Raw genomic sequence first — 12,459 nt, 5'->3', positions numbered from 1 at the left:
TCATGATTTTATGCACTGAACTGCTGCCACATGATTGGCTGATTAGATATTTGCATTACTGACATGTACAAGTGTACCTAATAAAACGGCCACTGAGTGCAAGTTATTTAATCCAATGGCTTCAGAAATTCTGATTAAGATCCTCTAGATTTTCTGCTTCCACTAGTTATAAAATCCAACAAAAAATAGAATAGTATTAAGCTGAATCCAAGGAATTAAAGAACAATGCCTTTTCCTTCTCAACATGACCAATTCCTTGACAATACAGTTGTGAATTATCAAGATGATCAAATAGCAAATTAACTTTCCTTGGAGTTTCCTCTCCGCAGCCCATGGAGTAAAATGCGTGTTGGCGCTACTCCTTCCTTTTACAACTTACTTTCCACTGCTAGTTTTGTTTAAACTTTGAAGATTCATTACTTTTAATGAAGGATTTACGATTTAATTACGATGGCTGGAACCCAAACTGGAATCGAATTAAGAGGTGGCAAAACTGTTTCCAAAGCTGAACAAACAAAGGAGGCAGAGGACGTCTCTACTTCAGAAAGAATGTTTTCTTTGATGCAAGATATTAACATCAAGATTGGACTGGTGGGCACCAAGTTGATAAACTGACGAATGCTAATGAAAAGTTTGAAAAAACCATCTCTGCTGTCCAGGAATCTCTGAGGAATCTGGAATTTCAACATCAGGCGCTTAAAAAGGACACTAAAAGAATCGGAAGAGAACAGGAGACAGTGAATCAAGTGATTAAAGAACAAGAATTAAAGATATCTACTATGGAAAAGAAAATTGTTGAGGTTTCTTCAGAATTATCAAGAATTAAGAAGAAAACAATTGATCTGGAAAGCAGAAGTCATAGGATGAATTTATGCATACTGGACTTATCTGAAAACATGGAAACCGGTGAGCCACTAAAGTTTTTTATGAATATGCTACACTCATTTTTTAGTGAGATAGTCAAAGCTCCTCCAATGATAGATAGAGCTCACCGAATCCTCTGCCCGAAGCCTTCGGTGGAGATGAAACCTCGCCTGGTGATTTTATGTTTGCATTACTTTGCTACTACAGAAGCAATTCTTTGAGGTGCTAGGAAGCGGGGGAAGCTAATTTATAATGGAGTAGAGATTTGTATAGATGAAGATTTTGCCCCAGAGGTTTATGCAGAAAGAATTAAATATTGGGAAGTGATGGCTGAACTTTTTAAGAAGAACTGTCATCCCTCTTTGCGTTATCCAGCTCGTTTGAGAATCTTCCCCCCCCCCCCCCCCCCCACCCTCCCAATGCTCATCCAAAACAGTTTGACTCCCCAGAAGAGGCTTGGAAATTTATAAAGGAGCTTAAGCCTGCAAGCAACTTAAACACTCAATCTTTAGCTGGGAGTTGTTTGTAGCTGTATTGTTGAAAGTTCAATCTACGTTTTATGTCTGCCCAGACATCATTTTGGCTGTTTTATTTTTTCCTTTAGGATTTGGAAGAGTTTAGCACTAGTTGTAACATATTATTTGGTTGGATCTATCTTTTTTGAATATGTAATCAATTTTTATTAAATGAATTTAAGATGGCTGCTGTTAAATATGTTCTAACCACTGTTAGACATATCAAAATATTTGGAATTAGTTTATTTCTTTATGTATCTGTTGTTGTGTCTTTAGTCAGTGGTGTTAGCGTATAACTTTTTAAAAAGAGTTTGCCTATCGGAGACGGGTTTAGGGATTTTAGTTCAGCATGCTGTCCGCCTATTGGATGGTTTTCGGGCTGTGGGAGGAGAGGGGCGGGGCAATGAGTTTAGGCTTTTTTGACTGGGCAGTCTTGAGAGGTTTTCCTGTCAATCATGTTTTTTTCCCTCTCTGACTGAATCTATAATTTGTTCTTCCCTGTGGGTTTGGTCTGTGCCAGCGCACTAACTTATTTTATAAAATTTTAAATTAAAGCCTTATTATGGATGTTAATAAAATTAATATAATCTCTTGGAATTTGAATGGCTTGAACCAACCTATTAAGCGTAGAAAGATCTCTAAGAAATTAAAAACACTCCAAGCTGATATTTTTGAGCAAGAGACCCATATCCATAGGGAGGATGAAAACTGTTCTTTTTAAATTTTGGAGGGGCTCTCAGTTTCACTCTTCATCAGTAACTAAAATTAGAGGGGTACCTATTTTTATTAATTTTAAAATCTCTTTGGTACATTTTAATACTGTCACTGACTCAATTGTTACTGGTTTGTTATGTGGTTAAAAGGTGGCGCGTGTGTGTGTGTGCGTGTGTGCACCTAATGTAGGTAGCTGTGAATTTTTAAGAGGTTATTTTCTGTGTTGCCAAAATTAAATGAATATAAGTTGATACTGGGGGGTGACTTTAACTGTTGTCCCAATCCTTCGATTGATAGGTCAAAAACCAACCTGTGGCTTCCTAATAAGGCTGTGACCTGTATTCATTCTTTTTTACCAGAATACGGTTTGGTTGATATTTGGAGATTTCTCCATCCTAAAGGTAAGGATATTTCTTCTTTCCCCACATGTACATCATAAATATTCAAGAATTGATTTTTTTTGATATGCGATTGGTGCCTTTTGTTGCGGACTGTGCGTATGACGCTATTGCGTTGTCGGATCATGCGCCCACGACACTAATACTGAAGTTCCCTGATAATACATGGAATGCATCTCAGTGGAGATTTAATGCAACATTGCTACATGATTCAGCACTTGTAAGCTTTATTAAAGAGCACATTTCTCTTTTTTAAAAAAATTAAATACAACTGAGGGTATGTCAAATTTGGTTATTTGGGATGCGATGAAATCTTTTCTTAGGGGACAGATAATCTCATATTCAGTAGCTTTCAGGAGGAAAACTAAAGTGGAGCTTTTAGTGATTACTAACAGGATTAAAGAAATAGATATTTAGTAAAACCTAGTGAATATCTATATAAGGAAAGGGTGGAACTTCAAACACAGCATGATCTGCTTTTGACTTTTCCCATTGAGCAGCAACTTTTGACATCTAAAAATCAATTTTTTATATATGGGAATAAGTCAGGTAAATTGTTGACCGGTCAATTAAAGCAACTATGGCTAGAAGGCAGATTTTGAAAATACGATGAACTGATAGAACTGAAACGTCAGATTGTCAGGAAATTAATAAGGTATTTTTGGATTTTTACTCTAACCTTTATAAATCTGATTTTCCAGACAACACTACTTTTATGAATAGATTCTTGCAAAAATTGAATATACCCAAAATTTCTATTCAAGATATGAATACATTAGATGCTCCTATTAAACGAGAGGAAACAGCAAGGGCTATATCCTCTTTTCAATCAGATAGAGCTCTGGGACCGGATGGATTTACAGTAGAATTTTTTAAGACATTTACTGAAATACTTACACCTCATTTATGCCAAATTTTCACTGATTCTATATCCTCGGACCCTCCCGAAAACAATTTCATTAATTCCCAAAAAAGAAAAGATTTATCTGAATGTGCTTCTTACAGACCAATTTCCTTATGAAATGTGGATTCCAAAATTCTTTCTAAGATTTAACCTAACAGGCTCAAAAATATTTTACCTAATGTTATTTCTAAGGATCAAACTGGATTTATTAATAATAGATATTCATATTTTAATATTCAGAGATTAGTGAATATTATTCATTCCTCTCCATCTAAAGAATCCGAATGTGTTGCTTCCCTTGATGCAGAGAAAGCCTTTGATAGGGTAGAATGGTCTTATTTATTCAAGGTTTTAGAAAGATTTAATTTTGGTCCAGGTTTTATCTCCTGGATTAAGCTGATCTATCAAGCTCCTATGGCGGCAGTTATAACTAACAATCAAAAATCTCCTTATTTTAGGCTATACAGAGGTACCTGGCAGGGTTATCCTCTTAGTCCGCTGTTATTCAACCTGAACCTCTTGCTATTGCTCTTCGGGACTCTAACAATGTTCAAGGTATTAAGAGAGGAGATAAAGTGCATAAGGTTTCAATATATGCAGATGATTTGTTAGTTTATATCTCAGATCCTAAGAAATCGATTCCTTCTATGTTATCTATATTTTCTGAATTTAGTAGTTTTTCTGGATATAAATTAAATTTGCACAAAAGTGAGTTATTTCCTATTAATAACTACTTGAATCAATATGATCAAATTCCTTTTAGCATTGCTAAAAATAACTTTACTTATCTTGGTATTAAAATTACCAAAAAATTTTTAAGGACCTGTATAAATATAACTTTCTTCCAACAATTGAATACACGCAACAAATACTTTCTAAATGGTCTCCTATGATATTATCATTAATTGGTTGAATTAATGCTATTAAAATGATAGTTACCGAAGTTCTTATATGTATTCCAAGCAATCCCTTCCTTTGTACCTAAACTGTTTTTGATAGAATAGACTCTAAAATGTTATCTTATATTTTGAATAATAAAAATCCTAGACTGAGTAAACCTCTATTGCAGAAATTAAAGAAGCATGGTGGTATGGCTTTGCCAAATTTTAGAATGTATTACTGGGCAATTAATATTCGATATATTTTGTTTTGGATTCATTATTCAGACATACATGACTGTCCTTTACAGGTGGATTTGGAAAAAAACTTGGAGAAGGGGTATTCTTTGGCCTCTTTACTGGGTGCTCCTCTTCCTTTTTTGCTTTCTAAGATTGGTAGTCGAGACCTCAATCCCATTAATAAACACACATTGAGAGTTTGGTTTCAGTTTCGTAGATTTTTTGAGTTTAATAACTTTGTTCTTTCTAGTAAAATCCATCTTAATTATTTTTTAAACCATCAATTTCCAATCAGACCTTTTTAATTTGGAAAACCAAAGGAATAATAACCTTTTTAGACTTGTTTATGGGGGATTGTTTAATGTCTTTCACTCAGTTAGTGGACAAATATGACTTATCTAATGCACACTTTTTTTAAAGATATTTACAAATTAGGAATTTTTTAAATTAGTTTACTTCCAAATTTTCCCTCTGCTTATTCACTCAATATGATAGATACTCTTTTTTAGGTTAAACCATTTCAAAAAGGACTGATAGCTATAATTTATAAATGGTTATTGAATTTGCAAAAGGTATCTAACGATAAAATTAAAGGTGTGGGAATTGGAATTTCGAGTCACTTTCAGATAATCAATGGGATAAAATTTTCCATTTGGTAAATACTTCATCTATTTGTGCCCGTCATTCCTTGATATAGTTCAAGGTAGTACATCGGGCACATATGTCAAATGATAAATTAGTCCGTATCTTTCCCAATATTAATCCTATTTGCGACAGGTGTAATATTGAGGTGGATACTTCAACTCGTGTTTTGGTCTTGTATCAAGATAGATAATTTTTAGATAGATAGATAGATACTTTATTCATCCCCATTGGGAAATTCAAAATTTTTTCCAATGTCCCATACACTTTTTTGTTTGTTGGAAAGATGTCTTTAAAACTTTATCAAAAGTCTTGAATTTGGACCTATAACTGAATTTATTTACAGCAATTTTTGGGATCACTCCACCGGAAGCAAGATATATTCCTGTTTCCACTCAACAGATGATAGCTTTCACAATTTATTGGCTAGGAGAGCCATTTTGCTTAAATGGAAGGACTCTAATCCACCTGCCTTTTACTGGCTTACCTCCATTATGTTCTGTCTACGTTTAGAGAAAATAAGAAATTGGACATTTGATACATCCTTTAAATTTGAAGAAACTTGGCGACCTTTTATCCAATATTTTTATATGGTTTGATTTACTGATCTTCCAGTTACTTTCTCGAAACTTTGGATTTGATCAGAAAATCTCTTTTTTTTTCCTTTTACTCTCAGTATGGTCTGCCCAGTCCCTTATTTTTCTGTTTTTTTTTCATTTAGTGTTTTTTAAAAAATGTATATAAAAATTATTAAAGTTTCTTCATCTTTTTTTCTTTTCATGGAATGATAAGAGGAGAATTGATTATCTTTTTTATTATATACTATTACATTAATACTATATTTGATCTTGATAATGTTTATTTTACCTTTTATATGAATTGTTATCGATATAGATATTTGAGATAATTCTCTTGTTTATATATATGTGCTTTTTTAATTAATAAAAAGATTGATAAAGAAAAGAAAGAAAACTTTCCTTTGGAGCTGTTTTTGAAACCTTTATAAAAAAAATTAACAGTTCTTAAAGCTCAATAGTAATGTATTTTGTTGAGGCTATAGGGGGAAAAAGAAACACATTTCTATCAACTTGACATTTGTTAGAAAATAAGTCCAATCTCTCAAGAGTCTGAAGTCACTGTACCTGCTTCACCAAGGTATGTAGCTTGTTCCACCGCAAAGAGACATCTCCGGACAAAGGCTCTGAAATTTAAGCATTCTAAGTTAGTTAACATTATTGACGTACTGATTAATACGGGTAAATTTTAGTTCCGACTTGAAGTTACACTTCACCTGTTATAAGTAAACTCCACATCCACAGGCTCCCCGTCATAGTTCTTTTGAAATGCTGGATTAAACTTCATCACGAGCTCATCATCATATATCTGTAGTAGGAGATTTGGAGGGGTTTGGGGAATGGTTTGTGGGGACACACGAGAGGTTTAAAGTAGGGAACACAAACTGACTTCAGTTTGAGTACAAGAAGACATGCTCTTTGCATCCAATTCAGAGAAAATGACTTGTTATGAGTGATGAACAGACCTGCTGGAAATGGGGTGGAGTTAACCATTCCCCCCCACCCTTTGAGAACTATGAACTATAGAGAGAGAGAGAGAGAGAGGGGGAGAGGGGGGAGAGGGGAGAGAGAGATGAAGCACAGAGGCAGGAACATCTGCTACAGATAAGAGGGAGAGAGAGACTGTTGATTTATTGTATTTTGACTCTTCCTGGATTATTTACCTTTCACTACAAGGACTTTACTTTGCTCGTTAATATTCCTCAGAAGACAGCAGGAGTGGCCTGATTTGATGGACATGGTCATTTTGAGTTGATGGATGGCTGATACCCCGTCAGTAGGGATAAAAGACAAGTGTGGGAAGACACCCCTCAGACACACCAGTGGATACTGACTGAGTGTTGTGAACCCACAGGAAGGTGGGGGCTTCGAGGACCGAATCAGGAGATCGGTCAACAAAGCTCACAGTGTGACGGCAGGGACGGTGGGGACTTGTGTGTGTGTCCACTCATGCCAGAGTGATGAGTCCACCACAGAAGAACCGTCTGGCTGAAGAAGAGGGGTCATAGCTGAATGAACACAACGATACGACAGGATAAGAAAGCAACAGAAGGTTTGCCTGCTGAAGCTGCCTAATCTCTTGCTCGCTCTCTCTCTCTCTCCAACGATTACAACACAACAACCATAACTACCTCAGCACGCATGAACTGAACTGAACTTTATACTCTTCTATGACAATTCGTTTACCCCTAGACATCGATAGAGCTTGTTTATTATTATTCCTACACTTCTATGCTTATTATTACTAACCTGTTTTATATGTATATTTGCATTTTTGATACTGTATTGTGTAGTTTACTAATAAACACCTTTAGTTTTGGTACCACGAGACTACAACGGATACTTCTATCTTTGCTGGTCTGTAAACCCAGTTACAGGGTACGTAACAGACTTTACAAAAGATTTTAGAACATGGGCATAGAACTACAAGACTCCAAAACTGATGATGTAGTTAATTTAGTGGGTTCTGATTCAGCAATGATGCAAGTTCAAATATCCTCTGCGTTTAGGATGGTCACAGGGGTTAGGTGATCATTTAGACCGTGCACCTCATCTCCAATGTCTTTTCATTGTCTGTGTAGCTGGAGCGAGGAAGTACACAGTATATGTGACAGATAAGTGTTGTATGTGAGAAAAGTTAACTGCTTCTCTTTCTACAGGTGCTGACTGACTTGCTGAGTTTTTCCAGCATCTGCAGTTTTATTAAAATTTCATTTACTGGTTTATATTTGAGAAGGTCTATGACTGGTGGGTACCAAAATTGTGCATAATTATAATTTAGGTTTGTACCCTCACCTTTGTTTTATTCAATACTATTAAGGAAACATAAAAAAAGGACCAAGTTCCTATCCCTGACCACTGTACAATGAAGCTACCGAGAGGTGCAAAGGTGAAGGGCTGAATTCATTTTGGTCAAACCCCCTCTGCATCCTGACAGTGATGGCCACCCAAGAGAAAAACTTTATAGTGCAAGCCACATGCAGAACAGTAGCTTTGGTGCAGAACACCAAGATAAGTGATGGGAGACAAAATGAGGCATGAACACCAACAACATGAGTAAAACCAATGATGGCATTAGCATCATTTAAAGATTCAAGCTTACTTCACTACACAAGATAGAGGAAATACAGTAAGCCCTAGAATATTTTAAGAGGACAAGCATTATAAAAAGTTAATCAGTATACTTATATTTGTTAATAAATCCTAAGAACTTTCTACAGGGGCACAGAGCATCCTGACTGACTGCATCACTGCCTGGTATGGGAACTGTACCTCCTTCAATCGCAGTACTCTGCAGAGTGGTGCAGACAGCCCAGCACATCTGTAGATGTGAACTTCTCTCCATTCAGGACATTTACAAAGATAGATGTGTAAAAAGTGCCCAAAGGGTCACTGGGGACCCAAGTCACCCCAACCACAAAATGTTCCAGCTACTACCATCTGAGAAACGGTACCTGTGGTGAACTACATATACCTGTCTGGACATGCCCCCCCGCTGACTGCTCCTGTGGCTCCTCCCACTGACCCCGATATAAAGGCGATTGGGGCCTGAGCCCTGCTCAGTCTCCAGGATGTAGTATGGTGGTCAATTGCTGCTTGTTGCTTGTTCTTTCTTCCAGTCAATAAAAGCCTATATCTCGCCTCACATCTCAGAGAGTTATTGATGGTGCATCAGTACCCCAGCATTAAAGCCAGGACCAACAGGCTCCAGGACAGCTTCTTCCACCAGGCCATCAGACTGATTAATTCATGTTGTTACAATTGTATTTCTCTGTTATATTGACTGTTCTGTTGTACATACTATTATAAATTACTATAATTTGCATATTTAGATGGAGATGTAATATAAATATTTTTACTCATGTACATGAAGGAAGTAAATACAATAAATTATTAATATATATTAATAAGTAGGTTTTATAAAATATACGTATTACTCATCTTCAGGTATTGTAAGAGACATCTGGATCATAAAGTAAAACTAGGCAAGGCAAGCCAGCCTGTCAAACCTATTTCCCCCTATGCTTCAACTCCAGTACTTGCTTAGATTCTTTTACATCCTGAAAGCTCATTTTGCAAAGCATGGTACTTGTCTGCATCAATTAAAATGGAAGCACCCTTAAATTTAGCCTGGCAATCGTGGTACAGTGATACTTTTGAGTTCATATGGCACTCAACACAATAATGTACTGTTAAAGTCATTCAAGAAGGCAAAAAGGCAAAAGAGAATGGAAAAGTGAGAGTATACACCTCTCAAGTCTTCAACACAGAACAGTACAGCACAGGAAAAGGCCCTTTAGCCCATGATCTCCATGGCAAACATGATGCCAAATTAAACTAAATCTGTTTGGGCTGAGTTTTTCTCCAATCTTCACAATTTTCTTGCGAACGTTTCATCACCATATAAGATGACATCATTAGTGCGCTGTTAACTCCTCCAAATGCTTGGCCTTTATATACTTACTAATCTGCTGAATAGTTGTCATTTGGAAACTCAATTGTGATGTAGGTGAACAAAATATTTGTATGCAAATTACCAAGACTGGAGAATAACTCAACTCAATGATCAACCATCTGAGCTACACATTTTCAGAATTATTTATAAACTCAATCTCTTTCTACTTGCAGATATCCAAATCCCTCCATATTTATGTGTAAAAGCTATCATATCTAAAAGCTTAATCATTTAACAGTTTTTTTTACACTATCCCTTGTCTACCTCCCCAATCACTCTGTTCCTTTATGGAAAACAGTTTCAAAAGAACTCAGAACCTTGCAACACGGACAACATTCTATACGAGGTGCAAGAAAAAGGTGAGACTTGCAGGAACCTATGTTCAGTTAAGGGAATGAATAGTGAAGGCAGGCAGCTGTATCCCATATCAAAGGGATTACATGTTGAAAGCTGAACAAACCATTTTGAAGGAAGAATGTTTTGAACAATTCACATGCAGGAAAATTAGAAGCTATGTTCCAACTTCTCACAGGATTGTCTAACATGTTTACCTGATACTGTCGGGATTAAGAAATATGAGATACAGTATCAAAAGATTTTATAGATATATCAAAATTTACAGACATATGAATATTACTCCAGTTAAATCTGAAGCTATAATTGAAATATTGGCTTAAACACACTGTACGCCAATAAGAATGTGAATGATTTTGAACAATAACATATTGTTTCCTAGCAATAAATGGCATCCAGAGTGTAATTTTATTGCTCATTTACCTCGACTACAAAGCCCAAATACCGCACTGTAGTTTCTGTGCAATAAGTATTCTTCAATATTATTTGATCACCTAAGGACAAACACAAGTAAGCTTCAATGAAATCAGTATCTAGACAAGTGTACAAAGAATATTTAGCAAGACATTTGTGATCTAATCATTCCCTGACTTTTCATGTAAAACAAATTCAGCCTGGAGTTTTAAGAAATGCTAGCATTACCATCTTTTCCAGTCAGGATGCTTGGGATTTCTCCAATTATGATGCATAGTCCTATAATTCTGAACTTCCTTGGAAACAATAATTTCTGCACCTTCACAGCATTTATGACAGGAAACCCGCCCACTAGAACTTGTGGCAGGTTAGACCAAGCAAAGTTTCAGCAACTCCATTTACTTCTGTGAAGAGGATGAGCTGTGATGAATGAATACATATTTTGGCATTAACTGCTAATTTTAATCTATTTAACCGATGTAGAAATTTGGCAAATTTAGACTGATGGTTTTGACAGTCAGCTTGCTGGCTTTCAGTGTTACCAGGGCTTGACGTTTATGGTCATGAGGCTTGCAAGTGCCTAGATCTCACCAATCAACATGGATCTGGCCTCCCTTGCTGGCTGTGTCATTTAGTAAGGCTACAGCTGATCTTTTGCTTCAATTCCCATTCTTCACTTGATTTCAATAACGCTCAGTTCCCAGGTTTAATAACTAACTTACCAATAATTACAGATGGCCTTCCTTCAACCAGCCCTGGCACCTCTAGAACGAGGAAGTCTCCATGCTTTCTCAAGACCACTGCCATCATATCAAACTCTCTCATGTTTGCCACAACTTTGATTTCTTCCAGCCACAGAAGAGTTGAAAAATGGTCTTTATAGTTCAACATGCTCAAAGGCTGGGGAGATTTAAATAACAAATTTTCAAATTAAAAAAGGCAACAGCTTTTCTTTTAAATCTAGAAAAATAAGCAGAGTTACTAACCTCAGTGAGATGTGGCGCGACTGTGAGAACATCACCACCTTTATCGATGCATTCCTTCAATTGCTCAGGAATAGGATACTGAGCTAGGAAGTTCGGTACATGCCTTCTTGTAAGCCTAGACAGAACACGCACAGTATTAAAACTGGACAAGCTTTTATCCAAGAAAATTTGTTTGCAAACTTGCACTCTGTCACACAACTACAAACCAGGCTCTAAAACCATGGTCAGGATTTAATCAAAATTAAGATAACTTTGAAATCAAGTCAAGTTTATTGTCTTTTAACTATGTACATGTATATTGTCAAACAAGATGTTGCTCCGAACCAGGGTGTAAAGCACAGTAGTACACATAATGCACAATAACTTATGAAAGTAAGGATAAAATCTACAGATGAATTACGCATGAAGTGCATAAATTAAATATTGTAGGGTACGGAACAGATTAACAGCACTTACTAATTATCTTCTCAATAGATTCAACTGATGCTGCAATGAAGTGCCAGTAAATATATTTTACACCAACCTCTCGGTTCTGATCGTGCTTAAAAGTTTTCCTTTTTGGAAGTCAGAACCCCTTTGCTCATCCACAAACTGGCCTCCAGCTGGTCTCACATGAGGCTGAGTATCCCATAGGAATCAGCCTGGACTAGTGACACCATGCACTGGATTCTGAATGGAGGCGGCACATCTGGCCATCTATAAAATCAGATCCAAGTGTCTATAAAACTGGGGCTGTTTCAAATTTAGTCTTAAATGTCCGCCTATCAAACAAGTTCAAGTTTATTGTCACCTGACTGTACAGATATAGAACCAAATGAAACAATGTTCATCAGGATCACAGTGCACCCACAAAACACAATCACACACAGCACATAAAACATTACCACAAATAAGTTAATAAAATACAACTCAAAATGCATGCAGTACCAGCAGAGGTAAACAGTATAGTAAACAGCTTATCGTCCTTGTGATGAGACCTTGGTAGTTGCAGGATATTCATTAATCTCACGGCCTGGGGAA

General features: G+C 36.4%; 1 protein-coding gene across 1 annotated transcript in view; it reads right to left on the bottom strand.

Annotated features, from left to right (window-relative positions):
- The window catches only part of mov10l1 (Mov10 like RNA helicase 1), a 66,968-nt gene that overhangs the window by 27,898 nt on the left and 26,611 nt on the right, over positions 1-12,459 (bottom strand). The window contains exons 10-14 of the mRNA XM_073066991.1: positions 11,440-11,554; positions 11,176-11,353; positions 10,463-10,533; positions 6,447-6,538; positions 6,298-6,356 (exon numbers count right to left, since the gene is read on the bottom strand). Coding sequence (XP_072923092.1) covers positions 6,298-6,356; positions 6,447-6,538; positions 10,463-10,533; positions 11,176-11,353; positions 11,440-11,554 — 515 coding nt within the window. The remainder of the gene's footprint in view (positions 1-6,297; positions 6,357-6,446; positions 6,539-10,462; positions 10,534-11,175; positions 11,354-11,439; positions 11,555-12,459) is intronic.

Source organism: Hemitrygon akajei, chromosome 14 (assembly GCF_048418815.1).
Source record: "Hemitrygon akajei chromosome 14, sHemAka1.3, whole genome shotgun sequence".
Lineage (NCBI taxonomy): Eukaryota > Metazoa > Chordata > Chondrichthyes > Myliobatiformes > Dasyatidae > Hemitrygon > Hemitrygon akajei.
This window is presented reverse-complemented; position numbering and strand designations above follow the sequence as displayed.